Source organism: Pangasianodon hypophthalmus, chromosome 4, assembly GCF_027358585.1.
Source record: "Pangasianodon hypophthalmus isolate fPanHyp1 chromosome 4, fPanHyp1.pri, whole genome shotgun sequence".
Classification (NCBI taxonomy): domain Eukaryota; kingdom Metazoa; phylum Chordata; class Actinopteri; order Siluriformes; family Pangasiidae; genus Pangasianodon; species Pangasianodon hypophthalmus.
In genome coordinates this window covers 6038324-6055754 of record NC_069713.1, presented here as the reverse complement: position 1 = coordinate 6055754, position 17431 = coordinate 6038324, and the positions used below count along the sequence as shown (strand labels likewise).

The 17431-nt window shown below is 39.8% G+C and overlaps 2 protein-coding genes across 4 annotated transcripts; both read left to right on the top strand.

Moving 5' to 3' along the window:
- Window positions 1-981: 981 nt before the first annotated feature.
- Window positions 982-9239, top strand: LOC128318139 (uncharacterized). 2 transcript variants are annotated; one of them, XM_053233475.1, is made up of 5 exons: window positions 982-1246; window positions 2820-2923; window positions 4644-5095; window positions 7328-7423; window positions 8907-9239. In XM_053233475.1, exons 2-5 carry the CDS (start codon window positions 2824-2826, stop codon window positions 8988-8990), a joined length of 732 nt encoding a protein of 243 aa, XP_053089450.1. In that variant the 5' UTR covers window positions 982-1246; window positions 2820-2823; the 3' UTR covers window positions 8991-9239. The 2 variants fall into 2 exon arrangements, with proteins under 2 accessions (XP_053089450.1, XP_053089449.1); XM_053233474.1 differs by having other exon boundaries at window positions 987-1246; window positions 7325-7423.
- A 2267-nt stretch (window positions 9240-11506) lies between these two features.
- Window positions 11507-17401, top strand: igfbp1b (insulin-like growth factor binding protein 1b). Of its 2 annotated transcripts, XM_026947457.3 has the most exons (4): window positions 11507-11955; window positions 12058-12182; window positions 15515-15643; window positions 15838-17401. In XM_026947457.3, exons 1-4 carry the CDS (start codon window positions 11598-11600, stop codon window positions 15961-15963), a joined length of 738 nt encoding a protein of 245 aa, XP_026803258.1. In that variant the 5' UTR covers window positions 11507-11597; the 3' UTR covers window positions 15964-17401. The 2 variants fall into 2 exon arrangements, with proteins under 2 accessions (XP_026803258.1, XP_026803257.1); XM_026947456.3 differs by having other exon boundaries at window positions 11507-12182.
- The last annotated feature ends 30 nt before the right edge of the window (window positions 17402-17431 follow it).

Below are 17431 nucleotides of genomic sequence, written 5' to 3'. Positions count from 1 at the left end.
ATGTGTTAGAATGTCAGAGCGCATGTGCGTCTATTCCTGGTTCGGATGTAATACAGTAGGGAAGCCACTGGGGGGCAGCAGCAGCAGTGCTGATTCTAGTGCACCACATAGCCGCGTGCGCAAAACTGTTTTCATGCAGCCTTATTATCACAAATTCTGAACAAATACGCCATTTAAACACTCAAAAAAACAAACAGATCAATTTCACTTGGACATGTTAGGCTTCTTATTAGGCCTGTTGTTCTTGCATTGAGTTCATGTGATGGTAAGCGTGAACAAGCCTGAGCCACTACTGCAGAAGAAACCACGTATTTCCCGAGAGAACTTTAAACAAAGTTGAAAGATCAAAACGTAAAACATTGATAGTTTCATCTAAAAAAGTAAAGCAATATCGTCTACACAAACAGCAGCCCATCGATGATGCGTTAACATTAAAAATAAAAGTCCAAAAGCTCCTGCTTGGTGAGAGAAATATAATAAACGGTTGATGTTACAGCTTCATACTACAGTCCATGGAATAGTCTTGATTTTTTTTTTAGCATTATTATTTAGCATTATTTATTGTGGCTTGCTAATGATTTAGTATTGCTTTGATTAAAAAAGATGGAGAGAACGATACATTCAAAATTTCTTTTTTTAATTTAAAACATTCAAACAAATTGTTTGCAGTTTAAATTGGGTGATGTGATGTTACTGGGAACAGGGGAAATCAAGAGAGTAACAAGATATACTGTCTTATTGAAACATTCGTTCTCTTTTATAAGCCACAGTTAACCAGATTTGTTGATTAAGTCACATATTAACTATTGACATATGATTTTTTTTTACTGTAAATTTTTTTTATAGCAAACTCCAAGACGTGACCAAGTGAAATGGGTAAATGAATTAAGACGGAGAACAGAAAAACACAGCATAGAGGAACAAATCAAACAAAACTGTGGTTTTTAAAGGACGTGTTAATGTCAGAAATTATTGATCAAGGTCAGGAGATATTGACCTTGAAGGACAACAGCTCCTGAGATCCGCTTATATGGGTTTATTTTATTGTCTTGCTCTATCAAGTGTTACTGTTTCAGGGTTTAAGTAGAGCAGAAAGCTAACGAGGGTGTGTCAAACACCATTCAGCTGCCATCTTTGATTATCATGACAGGTGATTCCAATCAACCCAACCGTCCAACTACTCAAAGCCACATTAGAAACTTCCTGAAGCAGTCTGAAGCTCTGATATCTGGGACGCTGTATGGAGGTACGTGGACGTTGTGTTTATTATGTGTTTAGCAACAATCTGGCTGTGATCTATTGTTTATGAGCACAGTTCACCACGAGAATTCCTCAGTATGTGCGCGGGTAAATATTTACACCAATAGGAAGGTCACCAGGGATGTTTTGAGGACGTGTGTTCTTGTTTGAGCAACTGCTGGGCTCACTTGGGTTACATATGGCTATCAGTGGTTGAGTAATACAGAGACATTGCAGAAAAAAAACAACAGGGGGGAAAAAAAAACTCTAACCTTCAAACAGGGTGCGATCAGAGTGCCGATCGGAGTGGAGTTTCCAGATGACGCAATCCTATGACCTGTTGTACTGTGATCACATTGTCCTGTAACTCCACTGCATGCAAAACACTCGAATCCACACACCCCTGGAGCTGCTATGACTAGACTGAAGTGAAATCACTGAACTTTTCACTTTGTCTTTATTTAACATTATTTTAACTCCATGCAGCACACTGATATTATTATACTCTGTCAAATTATCAATAAATTTCCATGCAAAGCTGATTGTGTGCATAAGGCTGTATTGAGACTGTGCATGCGTATATCCCTTTTTCCATTCAATATTCATTAGATATTTAATAATTCTATTAATAATAATTCAATTCAATTTTATTTGTAGCGCATTTTAGTCAATAGGACTCATTTATCAATCTTTTACAACAAAAAGTTGAACTGAACAAAAAAAAAAATGCTAAAGGATTTTCCATTAATGCTGATTTTCTTTGTAGTTGTGTATTTTTTTTAATTAAATGTTGCACATCAGCTGTAATTTCCCAAGCATGTTCACATCAGAGCTGGTTTCCATTTAGCCATGCCCACAAACACAAAAGGGAGAGCTGAAAACGACAAAACAACTACACAGTGCATTAGTGCCCCCTAATCACAGTGTACATGAAATCTTCCAGCAATGCAGCTCAGCCACTGCAGCGCATCGGCTACTATAGACAAGCACTAACGCTTCTTCATTTGATAGGGTGCCATTACTTTTGTCCTGATTGTATGGCTAATCCAATTTGTCTTAATTCATGGATTTGTTTTGGAAGCGTTTTGGAAGTCACGGATATGAGATGACTGTGTTTCACAAAATGTTTATTCAATTGGAGAGTAATTAAAATAATAAGTGATTTGAACTAGACGTAGCGTAATCTGTATATAAAATCACAGTAACTCCTCGAATTTGAAGCTGATCTACAGGGGCAGCTTATTAGGGCAGGAGCTTGAACCCTTGACCAATTGATCAGTAACCAAAAGCATTTCTAAATAAATAAGATCCAAAGTCACTGAGCAGCTTTACAGAAATATGGATGATGTTCATACAATGCATGTATAAAGCTGGGCACTTGAGAGATCTGGGCTTTGAATCCTGATCTTCCGAACAGAACCTGAACCACAGAGCTAACTCTATCTACTTTTGACTTAAAAGACCCAGGTCTTTACTTATCAAAGTAAGAACTCCCTGCAGAACTAGAGTCATTAGGACATCTGAGATCCCAACCTGCTCACCTTTAACCTCTACCTGAACCTGAACCTTTTCTGCTCCAGAAATATGTACTTCCTGCACACCATTGAGGAAGATGATGAATCTGAGGCACTCCTGCAGGAACCTCAGCTCAACCAGAAGGAGTCGGATGAACCTTCACCACATGGTTGGGTTACCGGTTCATCTTCATTTATTAATTCTCTTCTCTTATTCCTTTTACTCAATGCACTTGGGCTGTATGCAGGACAGAGAGCATCAAATTATAAAAATTCATCCATTAAATTCATCAATATATATAATTCAATTAATTTAAATAATTAAATGAATCATTTTTCAATATATCATAAAAGGGAAAACAGGAATAAAAAAATCAATCAAGTATATAATCACTCAATCAACTAATGCCTTAAAGATTTATTGAAACGTTTATCCATTACTGAAGGATGTACTGGTGAGGGTGAGGTGGGTTTCCTGTAGGATGAGCTGCTCTGATTGGACGGCAGGCCTGCACGCTTGAGAGTATTCTGATTGGCTAAAAGGTTAACCCTATATCAATACAAATTCTGAAAATAATCTTGCTAATAACCACGATCCTCGCTGAAAGTGGTGCAATTACACCTGCTGCTGTTTCTTTCATGGATGTCTTTGTGTTTTTTTTGGTTGTAATCAAATTATTTGGGATGTAACTAAATATAAAGTCATTATTCAGAATGAACAGATTTGTTCTAAACAGATACAAATACAGATGTGAACTGGAGGTTAAAAGGTTAAAATCTCAGGTAGATTGACACTTGAGACCTAGAACAATACCCGTAGCATTACTGAATGCGTATTTACTGCAGTCGGGACACTCTATTGAACTTGTGATGTAAATCAATAGCATTGTACTAGGTCTCGTCGCGGTAAACTACTATTCAATTCCCGCTTTTCAGTAACAACACAGAAAGGTCAAGTGGCTTTATTGTCATTTCAACCATATACAGCTAGTTAGTACACAGTGAAAGGAAACAAGGATCCTCCAGGACAATGGTGCTGCATCAAACAACACAGAACTACAAGAGACTACACATTTCTACATAAAGTGCACATGCAAACATGAGTACAGTGACTACTAAGATAGTACAATAACTAAGACAAAAGAATGATTACTAAGACGGTACAATAACTACAAAATTCATCATTTGTCCGTTCATTCAACTTGATTAAGGGCTTTATTTATTTTTTTATTAGGATCAAGGTGGATCTGTCAATTTAAAAAAAATAAAATAACAAGGAAAATGGCTTATTATAACTTATTCCTTACCAAGAAATTCAATTAAATGCACAGGCGCAACAGCAGCACGTAACATTACATGACTTTCAGCAGAAATGCGATGGTCAGTAGTTAGAACATGTAGTTTAGCTATCTTGGAGTACAGCGTCATTTAGCATGACTGTGGTTATAACTAGCATGATTATTATTCAGAAGTAATATGACTACAGAGGGCTAAAGTTTTCCTTCGTATACAAGTTAGCTTCCCTTAGGGAATTTGAAAAGCGCCATTCTGTCGTCCTGTCCAATCACAGTACTCCCAGCTGCAGAACAAGGCTAAAGAAAGCCTTTAATAAATTACGGAAATCCTTTGATAAATGTTTCACTAAATCCATCAATATATCCATCAATGAATCCTTCTATAAAGCATTAAATTTGTATATATAACATTAAATTAATTGATGGATTTGTTGATATTTATTTATTAAATGGTATCTTGAAAGATTTATGTATTTAATAATGATTTTTTTTATTTTTTTGTAATTTGGCCCTGTTCATACTCCATAGAGCTTAAGTTCAACTAGTTCGTAATAACTGGATGTAGAATTGATGGAACTCCACTTTGGTTCATTAGGCATCAGAAAGTCGAGACATGAGACTGACTCCGAGAGTTACAAGGCCGCAGTAGCTTACTCTGGGAAAGAACCGGTCTCGCAAGAGAAGCGTAGCGACCCTAACTCCAGTACAGGTTTAGCTCCGGTGGCCTTGAAGGAACTGAGAAAACCACATGATGAACCGAATAAGAGACTGAGCTCCTCAACACCAAGAAGCTTCAGGAGAAGTAGCTCCTCAACACAGACGTGGTCTAGGAGAAGAATCTCTTCAGCAGCTAGAAGCCCTATCAGAAGGAATTCCTCAACACCATGGAGCTCTAGAACAATGAACTCCTCAACACCAGGAAGTGCTCAGAGAAGGACCTCCTTTGCACAGAGTTCTCCTTCCTCAAGTGCACCACATGAAGTTTCAGGAAGTCGTTCTGCATGGCGCATGTCTGGGCCTGTAGAGGGGAAGGGTGATGCACCAAAGGTAAGACCAGGTTCTGTTTACTGGTTTGTATTTATGTGGTTCATACTGGTTTTGAACATTCACTGGACAGAAAAACCTTCCATGACTAGGGTTAGGGTTAGGGTTAGGGTTTACTAGCTATTGGGAAGTTCATGAAATTTTGTCCTGATTATCAATTTCCAGTGTTTGGGGCTGCATGTAGAGTAGACATTTCTGGAGAAAATGTGGACACAGAGGTGGAGAAACCATCAGAAAAGTAAAGAAAAGATTTCCTGGAAGATGCAGCAAAGATTTTAAACCTAAATTAACTTTTAATCTCAAATCTGCTGCTGGTGATTGTGGTGATGCTGAGAGCAGCACTGAGACAGAAGGTACTCACTAGTGAAATAAGACTAAGATAAAATAAGCGTCCATTTATGTCTCTGGAGGGTGAAATGAACAAAAGATAAGTGATTACAATAAACTGGATTGGTGTAGTAGTGGTGATTAGGGGCATGAAATTATGAGGTTTCATACAGAATTTTGCTCTTTCACCTGTTTTGGACAAATCAGGAGGCCACTTTAAGCCAAATTCCAGGTCTGATTTTATTTCCCAGTCCACCCTTATTTTTGTTCCCACTGCCCTTATGTATAATTACTGAATAATCCTGCAGTGGCAACCCAAATGCTAAGTCATTTTGTCCCATTTCAACAAAAATCTAACCACCTTGGTAGCCACAACTTCTTACTGGTGTAACATTTTAACACGCTAATCGTACATATGTATCAGTATGGGCTACTAGCCTCGTATTGCCTATACACACTGTATAATATATAGTTTTGAATTGAGCATACTACTTTACAGGTTAGCACCGGCTACTGTTATCAAACATTCTTTTACATTTTCGACATCAGTGAATGGCTCAACGTGTTTAACGATCTCTTGAGCTGCTAGGAAACTGCCAATAATATTGATATCTAATGGTTTAATACATTGTGAAAGAGCACTTACTCTCCTCTGTTTTAGCATCTCAGCATCTCAAACATAAAATGTCTCAACTTTTGACATTTCGAGGGGATTTTTTTACCTCATTTTCTCCCAATTTGTTCATTTGCCAATTCCCACCCACTAGCCAGCTCTCCCCTATCACAAGACAGCTACTAACCAGGGAGCGTGAAAGCTAACACATGAAGCTAACTCCTGCATCATTTTAAACTGCTGCTCATGCTACGTCACAGGGCAGTATAACAAACATGGAGGAAAATGCTATCCGCCCTCTTCCGTATACATGAGCTCATAGATGTCCACCTTTGGTTAATGTTAGTTATTACATTAGGTTATTATTATATTAGGTTAATGATTCTCTATTTTGTTAGCTAGCTAACGAGACTCCTATATGTTTTGCTACGTAGGTGAACTAGCAGTTATTCAATATATACTTGTATATACTTATACAATATATAGTCTTTAAGTTTGACCAAAATTAGAGTTCTGCCATGCAGCCGCATGTTTCCGATCCCTGAACTAGTCTGTCTGCTGCTAATCACAATGTATTGGCCCCCTCTACCCTGTCCATCAGTGGATCCCTCACTAAGCAGACATGATTTGGGTGGTTGAACCACGGCAAGGACTCAGACATGGTACTAGAACAGTGTAGAGTGTTTAGAGCTGGTACGAGGGTATTATCCTGTAGCCAACTAGTATCACTTCCTGACCACAGCACTAATATAGACTAAATATGCTATATGGCCAATAGTTTGTGGATGCTGCCAATCTTCGGGGAAGGCTTTTCACTAGACTTTGGAGCGTGGCTGTGGGAATTTGGGCTCATTCAGCCACAAGTGAGGTAGTTAGTAGGTATTAATGAGGTAAGGCACTGATGTCTGGTGAGGAGGTCTGGGGTGCACTTTGCTTTACAATTCACCCCAAAGGTGTTCAGTGGGGTTGAGGTCAGGGCTCTGTGCAGGACACTCGAGTTCTTCCACTCCAACCTTCACACACCATGTCTTCATGGAGCTCGCTTTGTGCACAGGGGCATTGTCATGCTGGAACAGGGTTTTGGCTGGACCCCTTAGTTCTAGACATTTGAGTGCTTTCATAGTAGTGGTATTACAACACTGCTCCATACACACCACCATGTCAGTGTCGCTGCTGACCTGAGAACCAACACCACCTAAGTAATAAAGTTCAGTGGTGGTCCATTTCCTTTGATGAATGTAGTAAGGGGGTGTGTAACCTAAGGTAGTGTATGATTTTTATATTTCCCGTAGAAGATGACTTCATCGAAGAGGACTGGTAAAGCTCCATCGAGAGCACCGAGACGTGATTCCCTGAGACGGAGCTATCGTACACGTCCAGCTCCTGAACACGTGAGTAATATTACAAAACTGGACAATTTGTCTTAATTTTATAGCAAGTGGTATCTATCTTTTATTGGATGTGTAAATGTGTTAGAACTATATTTATAGACAGGAATTTTTATGTGGAGTGGCCAGACAGGGGCAGGGGAAAACTTGAAGTGGTACACTACAATTTGTATATAATAGCCAAAAGTTGTATTAAAGAACAGCTTTTTGAATTCAGCTTTTTACTACACATCAGTGTAACCACACAAGATCTAAACTACCAACCTAAAACAAGTCTTACCTGCAGTTCAAGCCCTGATTTGGTCAAATCTGTACTAAGTAAATAGTAACTAGGGTGTGTTACTGTTACCACTGCATAGTGGAGTATCTTCCAGTCATGGAAGAATGTATTCCTCTTTATACCACAGCAATTTGCCACCAGTTACACCTTCAAACTTACTAATGAACAACACATCATACTTTTTTATCCATTTATAGTTACATTTAATGTTGAGGATCAGCCATGAAAAAAGTTTGTTGCTATTCTTGCTTATGTTCTAGCAGCTATAAACAGTTGTTTGCTTTTTTTTTTTTCCCTTCTTTCAGCTTTTAACATTAAACTCGACGCTGACACTGGAGACTCCTTCCATAAATGTGAATAAACATGTCCTTACTGAAAACTTCACTATATTAACAATAATGTGTTTCTTTTTATAAATAACCATTTTTTTTATAACCGTTAATCATTAGTCTTAGATTATGTGGTGCATCTGCAGTACTGGTACTATAGAAATGATGTATTGGAATGACCGCATTAATATAAACCTTTGAATTGCAGAAAGAAATCACAAATTTATCAGCACCTTCTGACCAATCACATTTGAGAGTTCAACAGTATCAGTATCAGTAACTCTGCTTCATCGCACCACACCATCGTTGATTATTTTCTTATTCCTTACTTACTGAATTGCTCCTTGCTTATAAATTTGACATGTCTGATCACTGGATGAGTTTAATAACCAACATTAAAAGTAATTACAGTGAAAAAATAAGAATGTCAGAAGGGCCTATGGGGTGGCCAGGGGTTGATGCCCCTCCCATTCATCCCGTTCATGCCATTGTTTTATAGAATATACTGTATTTAATGGTCTAACAGACTTCCAGTCATTACTCCACAATGCATGAGGGCTTTTATTACATGAACAAACACAGGATTAACCCAAATGATCAACTCTTAAAGTCAATAAAAAACAGAATTGATTGCAAAACGCCCGCTGTGTTTAAACGTACGCAGCTTTTATTGATCTGTGTTGCTTACACTTGGCACTAGTAAATGGGCCGTGATCATATGGGTCAAGGGCTTACACACAAATCAAATGCAGGAAGCATCGATAAATATCGACACTGTAGTTTTTTTATTACGCTTTGTGCTCGCTGGCATGTTCATGTCAAAATCCAGAAAAGAACTAGCCATGAACTAATCCATTAAACATGTGTGTTCATACAGGACGACCTTCCTGCGCCGCAGTGGGTCATCAATCTGATGTTTGACATCGAAGAAGCCACCAGGCACGAGCTGACCGTGGAGTAAAAATAGTATTATACAGAGATTAGGCAAGTGAAGATTGCTGTCAATCATTGGCTTTTTTTTTTTTTTTAATAAAATCTGTTTATTTTCTTCAACACACTATCGTAAAACTATACTGTATATAAACCATAATAAACTGAAACAGTGTGAATGTCTTTCTGTCTGGAAGTTCTGAGTAATTACTGATTTCTTTCCTCCTACACCAGAGAAATTTAGATAAAAATCCGCAGCTAGCACCGACTGGTTCTAACCTGCTGCATTGCATAAACCTGACGGAACAGGACGATTTCCATGTGTTTTTCCAACATCATCCTCGATGAACTGTTTTTCTTTCTTCTTGCACAACCCCGGCCTGCAACACGGGGGCGTCGTGTTAATCATTGGCTCAACATCTGTATTAAGGAAAAAAGAAATTCTTATATACATTAATTCACAAATAAATCTTAAAGGTAGAACTCTGGACTTAAGTGTCTGTGGATACATTCAGTCTCGGATCTCTCGGAGCGTCTTAGCTCGATAAAGTCCATCTACATCACGTTTCAAGCAGGTTTAAAGCCTGTGTGTGTGTGTGTTTGCGCAGGAGGTTATTACTGTAACTGACAGAACACTGTTAAAGTGTCAGTGTTTGCAGAAGATAGGTGAGATTAATACTACACCAGGAAGCTCGTAATTATCCCACAGACAAACATGTTGTGATTGAGGCAAACCTCTGAAGAATCCGTCCTGTTACTCAATAGACTGATAACCTTGTTTTTGTGACCTGTGCCACGGATGAAAGAGAAAAGGTCCAATCTCTGATGGAGGTGATCACTGTGACTGTTTAAAGAAACCTGAGTGGAAAATTCTCTAACACAAATCTCTGAATAATAGCACATTTACTAACTGAGGAGTAAAACGCTTCGAGGAAAATAATCAACATCAGGGTGGTGAATATTTTCCAATGACTTACTTCCTGTTGAGGTTTATGCCTCTTATACCACAGCAGTTCACCAACTATTAACTTTTTTATTAATTAAAGAATTACGTCATACATCTTATTCGTTTATAGTCACATTTAATGTTGTGGAACGTCTGTGAACAAGTTCGTTCCTGTCATTCTGTCAGAAACCAGGAAACTAAATTCCTCTGCCCGGAAAAGTTACAGCTTTACCTCTAACTATTATAAAGCACCGAGACTGGAGACTCCTTCCAAAAATCTCCTTAGAGACAATTTCAACAAAAAAACTTTTCAAAAAAAGTATGAGTTTTAATCTGTTTTATTAGTCTTAAATTATGCAGAGCGTCTGCCGTACGAGTCGCTGTGAATGAGCTGTTACCATAGAAACGATAACGTATCGAACAAGCGCATTAACATAAACACTTGATTTGCGGCTTCACTACTGTCACAGCTGCTGTTCTAGAAAACGAATCAACACCTTCTGACCAGTCAGAATCCAGAACGAAACAGCGCTGCGGTATAATGTGCATTAAAGAATGCTATGTTCTTGTCTTCTTATATTGTACGGGATTCTTTGTGAATAGAAATGGACACTGATGAAAGCTAGAGGACGCATAACACACACTGTGCATGGACAGAGTAAATTATGCACGCTATTAGAACCACCTTGTTATTCCACCTTCTCTGTCAGAAAAAAAGGGTACTAAGCTATACCTTTGCTTGTGGCTGGGATGGTACTCTTATCTCCTGTGCCTTTAATATGTAATATCTAGCTGATAAATGGAGTGTAATTGGCATTTAGCGTCTAGATTTAAAGATCGGCCCTGTTATTTCTGAGAATGATAGAGTCATAAAGTAAGTACGTACATGGTAGATGGAGCTGATACATGTGTGTGCAGTTTAGCTAACTGTGTAGCTAACAGAAGAGAAATAAGACGCTTGACAAAATAGTGAACAAATGTATGTGATATGAATAGAATAGAAACATCATTAAGTGGACATGTTTTACTGTGCATGTTTGACCCGGGAAGGTGAATGTGGCGTAAGCTATAAGGGTACATCAGTAGCCCTTAAGGTCTAATTATGTACCTGAAATTATTTTTTAAATGTAAAAGATACATAATAAAGGTACCCAAGATGCACCACTTGGTGGTAATAGTACCACTCCTGCAACAAGGTAAAGTACAGTACAGTACGGTACTGTTCTTTCTGAGAGTGTAAGTACTTGAGATAAATGTGAAGTTTGTAACTGATGCCAGTGTTTTATCCATTTGTCCTTTTCTGTGCTGTGATTTGCTCTCAGTGTGACAGGATTGCGCATTAAACCAGCCCTGGCTGTGTAACAGTAAATAAAGTTTCAAAGGCCACAGGAGGAAGGCACTGAGGCCTGGTCAAGGGGGACACGGCTACCCTGACTCGGTTAATATTAACCATCACTTCAAACACAAAGCCTACGCAAAACCGCCCGCGGCTATTTGGGCGCAAAAACATTTGTTTTTTTCGTAACGAATAATTATTACAAGTGGCACGTGTGTCAAATATTAACCCCTTGTGAGGTCACGGCACGGTATAAAAGCAACCCGCTCCGAGCATTAGCCAAGTCAGAAAGTGCAAGAACAGGATCAGGTCAGAATTCACTTCAGCGCACGCTTTGTTTGGTCTGGGTTTGCGCAATGCGCGGATTACTGCTGATTTCCACGCTCGTCTTCATCCTCCTCCTCATCCTCATCCTCATCCCTGCTCCAGCAGAACAGTCCCCCGTTCCAGCGCCGGAGCCGATCCGGTGCGCGCCGTGTACCGCGGAGAAGCTGAGCGCATGCCCGGCCGCTCCATCCGGCTGCAGGGAGCTGATGAGAGAGCCGGGCTGCGGCTGCTGCATGACCTGCGCGCTGCCCGAGGGCGCCCTGTGCGGGGTGTACACAGCGCACTGCGGCACGGGACTGCGCTGCACGCCGAGAGCCGACGACCCGCACCCGCTCCACTCGCTCACCCGCGGACAGGCCGTGTGCACCGTGGACCACGCCGCGCAAGGTGCGTCTCCCCTCTCTTCCGCCGAGTCCCCGTCCCCTGTAGATCAGCATGAGGCTAAAAAGTTGCCCTACGTGATGTTAAACCATAACCGTCTCCTTACAGAGGAGGCCGGTGAGCACGCCTTCTCCTTACACCACCTGCTGGGGCTGGATAAAGCCGGAGACCCGGAGGCGCACGAGAGCATCAAGGCTAAAGTCAACGCCATCCGGAAGAAGCTGGTGGAACTGGTAAGAGTGCAAACCACACAATGTTCTCCTCATTGCAGGATTTCACGATCACCCCGAGGTACACTCTATTAGCTCCTGACCACGTGACCTCCTATAATTAATTCATGCGGTTACAAATAAAGGAGAGCCAACAAGGGCGCATCTGTTGTATATTTAGTATGCATCTTTTACTTAATTGGCACATAATCAGACCTCTGATGTAATCTTTAAAGCTTTACACTATAAAAGCTAATTACACCACATGTACTTTCCCAGGTGAAAAGTGTACTCTTGATGCTAGCACCAAGGAACAAGGAAAAGGACCGTTTGGTACCCTTAATCCTGACAGTGTAGTAATCCTTAATCTCTATCCTATCCCTGTGGAATAACTAGCATACTGGGAAATATTAGTACATTTACTTTGGTGCATGTAATGGAGCAACAAATGCTGGAGCTCATGAGGATGCATGACCCTCTGATTTTTTATTTAAAGTGCATTATATGTACATTTACAAAAAAAATTAAAAGGGTACAAATAGCAGATGACAAAGAAAAACACATTAGAAATGCATAACATCTTAACCATATAAAAATTTATAAAAGAAAAAACAAACAATGATCAGAATCATCAAGACTTTTTGTTGGTTTCACCTACAAGGAATTTGACTTGGCAATTTCTACCATTAACTTAAAACAAAGCAATGACTTTAGACAGGTATTAGACAGGAAAAAAGTACATAAATATGTTAATAAATAGATTAAAATAAAAATTGAATACAGTATAAGACAAGAATGAAAACAGAATGATATGAAACTAAACTATAGATATTCAAACTTAAATAAAGATTAGGATTTTAAATAAAGAATAGTTCTGAAAATGTGGGAATGGATGTGACCTTCCTAATAACATTATGTTTTAACAGTTTGTAGTTTGTTTTCTTGTTATTTACCGAACTAAAATTCTAAAATCTATTAAGGGAAAATCAAATATTTTTTTACGTCATTGTAAAAAATAGCACTTACTGTATGTCAGCCTAACAAACATTCACCCATTGAAATTAAAATATTGTCAATATCCAAATCTTTATATAAGAAGTATTACAGCATATCACATCACATAAGTTTAAAATTGAACATGTCCTACCAAAAGGTGGAGACAACAGGACAAAAACAAAACGCTGCTGTACTGATTCACCCTCCACTGGACAAAAAGCTGCTGCTAAATTATTTATTTATGTATTTATTTATTTATTTATTTAAGCTATTTCTTTCACTTATTTGTTGGGCTTGTTGTGTAGAATCTTCAAATGAATGTATCTGGCTTTATTGAGGATGAAAGAATTGTAGGGTAAAAGCCATATTTTTTTTTTTATTACAATTAATATTAGTGATGGACATTTTTCTGGGGATTTTTTTTACTGATAGTAGATATCAATCCAGCTATTTAGTCATTTATGTTTTGCTACATGCATGTATCCTGAAATAAAAACCCTGGCTGTAATTTAAACTGTGTAACCCTAGGGGGCAGTGTTGCAACACTTGGCAAGAGTCAGGTTTACTTTCAGACTCACTGGGAATGCAACACTAGGCCGTTTGAGATAGACCTCACTGCAGAACTAAAATTCCAGGGGGTGGAAGTGGATCTGATGCTAACCCCTAACCCCTAATCCATAGCTCCTAACCCCTAACCCTGAACCCACACAGCACTGTACAGCATGAAACAACACATTAAACACACTGAAATAAACTCTGGACATTTGGCTCAACTCTGTCTACCGGGCAGGTAGGAGGAGCCGGAACAGGTCCGACTTCAACCCATGGACTATTTGTTCTGCAACATGGGGTACTTGGGCCATTTTGACGTCTTTTATGGTTGGGTTACCAATCCAGTTTCGGGGACCTTGTGCCAGTTTTTCTAAACATTTTTCTTCATGCTTTACTGGAAAAGGTGGAATACCTGGAATCCTGAGTGTTAGGAAAAGGGATACAATACAGTTATGAAATTGTGGACTGGCTCTGAGTCTAAGGCAGTGGTGTCCAATCTTATCCACAGTGGGGCAGTGTGGCTGCAGGCTTTCCTTCCACCCAAGCAAGAGCCACATCTGATAGTCGATTAAAGGCTAAGATAAACTGATTAAACTGGCATGGCTCATGATTGGTTGGAACTGCAGCCACACAAGCCCTTCATGGATGTAACTGGACACTCCTGCCCTTAGGGCTGGATTAAGAACCCTTCCCCTAAACTCTATTTACAGTTCTTTGGACCATAAAATCAGATATTCTCAGTGACCCACAGTCAATCCTTTAATTGGCTCTATTTAAACCAACCTTATCCAGATAATTCAGAGCAGCAATGTCCAATCTCATTCTCAAACAGCCAGTGTGGAAGCAGGTTTTGCTTCCAAACAATCAAGAACCACCAGTTTAATCAGTTTACCTTGGCCTTCAATTGAATATCAGATGTGGCTCCTGCTTGGTTGGAAGGAAAGCTGCAACCACACCGGCACTTTGCAGATTGGACACCCCTGATCTGGACTATTTCTCTGAGGGTCTCAGGGAACATCTGATTTTAAGTTCCACTGTAGGTAGACAGGGTTTAGGGGAAGGACCTTAATCCAGCCCTCAATGTCTCAAAGCTAGTGTACATTTCCATAAATGCATTGTATTCCAGTTCCTAAGACACATGGTATTCCAAGATTGGACACCCAGGATCCAGGCGATCAGCAGCTAGAAAAGAAACTTCTAAAAGCAGGAATAAACATACATCTGTCTGCAGATCCCTAGTGACTGGATTGAGCTGCTCCATTTTCAGTTCAACTTGATTTGTATTGTACTTCGAACAACAGACCTTGTCACAAAGCAGCTTTCCAAGAAATCCAGATGTAGATTTAGATCCCTAATGAACCAGCCAGAGGTGACAGGGTGTAGAAGCATTTTTACAGCTAATGTTTACAGGTTGTTATGAGCAGATTGTGAATTGTACATTTTTTTTTTACATTTATGGCATTTGCCCTTATCTTAAGGGCCTTGCTCAAGGGCCCAATGGTGGTAGCTTGGTGGTGCTGGGGATTGAACCCATGACCTTCTGTTCAGTAGACCAACATCTTAACCACTGAGCTACCACTGCCCGATAAGAACAAGAGTCCTGATATGAGCACAGGACAGTCTTTATGATTACATCAGCAGCTCTTAGGTACAACGCTACACTATCCATGTGCGATCAAACACTGAAGCAAGACTGTTTTTGGGACGTGTAAGTCTTTAGGATGTCCATGTGGGTCCATCTACAGCAGCAGAAAGTGAGACACACTTTTCATTGACTGTTCAATGTTCTGATCAATGTTTTGTTGTAGGGTCCATGTCACACTGAATTGCACTCTGCCCTGGACACTATCGCGGCCTCGCAGCAGGCTCTGGGCGAGAAGTTTACTACATTTTACCTTCCCAACTGCGACAAGCATGGCTTCTACAAGCCCAAGCAGGTGAGCTTGAACGTGAAGACCAAGGCCAACTTGCAAAAATGTATTCGGTTGAATTGCTTTGACCTCCACTGACGGTGTGGTTCCATATTGCTCTATGATCTTCAGGTTACGTATGCACCTTCAGGTCAGAACAGATCAGAGAAAGTTAAATCGTATCTCTGTTTCTCTTTATGTCCAATCTGTCTCAAACACAGTGCGAGACGTCCCTCGTCGGCCAGCCTGCACGTTGTTGGTGCGTGTCCGCTTGGAACGGGAAGAGACTCGCAGGATCCGGTGATGTCCCCGAAGATGCCCTCTGCCACCAGGAGATCACTCACTGAACCCTGCTGCTCTTCTCACACACTTACACACAAGCTGCATTTCATAAAAAAAGCACTTTTCTTAATCAGGACTACCTAAAAAAATATCATTGGGACATTTGGTTCCAACATAGACCTTAATATACTATGTACATACACTGAACCTTTTCTTGACAAAGAGATTGACTTTCTTCATTTATTTTTTTTTTGTTTCATATCGCTACATATTTATTGAATGTTCCTAAATAAGTAATCATTGAGAAGTATTTATATTTGCTGAAATTGTATTATTACTGTTATATTTTTATTTGTATTTTTATTTTACTATTACTATTGTTTGGACTAAACGACTCCACTGCTTCATAGAAATGGCAATAGAACCATGGGACATAGTAAAAACCCATTGCAACACACGCCACTGTGAAAAAAGGCAGAGTGGGTTTGCATACTTTTAGTCTCGCCCCAATTTAGGAGCTTTGTACTTAAACAGCTTCACCATTCATTTGCTTTACGACGTGTCGATTCAGTCTACATTCGTGCGAGTCTACTAAACTTTCTGCCTCAACCTGCGACGCCCGTGTTTGTGAATTTGTCCGGGCTGTTTTTTTTTTTTTTTTCCTGCCCCTAGAAGGAATAGCTCTGGATTTTTCCACTTACACGGGACAACTGCCAATTGATCCCAGATGTTTTGAAGTAGATCGCAGATCTGGCCCGCGTTTGTGACTCATATAAAGCTTCTACCTCTCCGAAGTGCAGGTTCCTCTGTTTCCTCAGGTCCCTCGCTCTGTCCCGTCGCTCTGGAAATCGCTTCCTCGTCGGTTCCTCTGTCCTTTGAGAATATGAAAATCTCAGAAAAGCTGCTTTTTTTTTTTTCTTTAAAGGCAAATGAACTTCATGTTGGTTTGGAGAGCAGAGGATATAACACCATTGGGATTCATTTTAGTTGCAAGCAGGAACGTTTTATGAATATGGTTCCAACATTGCTGCATGCCAGGACATTTTTAAACAGGAAAAGAGAGAAAAACCAGACAGGGATTTGTAAACCCATGTTGCGGGTGTGTCCCTTGGCTCTCTGCAAAAACACATCCATCCATCCATTCATCCATCCATCTACCGTTCCAGCCATCTAGCCATTCAGAGCACTGTCTGAGGTTCACAGGTTCAACAGATTTGGTGTATTCAGCTTGGGAGGACTGAGTTACTAAAGTCTTCTTGCGTGATGCTTCAAACATGCCGATTAAAAGAAAGCGTGATGGAATATTACGCATTTGTGTGGATCTCTATCAATGCCTTTGACCTCGACATCCTGAGTATTTACATGCTGCTAAAGTTCACCTGCCTACCTACCTGTGTGTCGATTTTGTTTTTGGTTTCGTAGTAAATGTAGAAATGATATCAGTGTATGCAATATAATTTCTGTTGTATATGTATTCTTTTAATAAAATCAATGATTCTGATATGACCAGACTGTGAAACTTCCTTTAGAGCA

Coding starts and splice junctions, on each gene's coding strand:
- LOC128318139 (XM_053233474.1), top strand. CDS start 2,824: ATGTACTTCCTGCACACCATTGAGGAAGATGATGAATCTGAGGCACTC. Junction 2,924..4,643: donor GGATGAACCTTCACCACATG/GTTGGGTTACCG, acceptor TTGGTTCATTAG/GCATCAGAAAGTCGAGACAT. Junction 5,096..7,324: donor GGAAGGGTGATGCACCAAAG/GTAAGACCAGGT, acceptor TATTTCCCGTAG/AAGATGACTTCATCGAAGAG.
- igfbp1b (XM_026947456.3), top strand. CDS start 11,598: ATGCGCGGATTACTGCTGATTTCCACGCTCGTCTTCATCCTCCTCCTC. Junction 12,183..15,514: donor GGAAGAAGCTGGTGGAACTG/GTAAGAGTGCAA, acceptor GTTTTGTTGTAG/GGTCCATGTCACACTGAATT. Junction 15,644..15,837: donor GCTTCTACAAGCCCAAGCAG/GTGAGCTTGAAC, acceptor TCTCAAACACAG/TGCGAGACGTCCCTCGTCGG.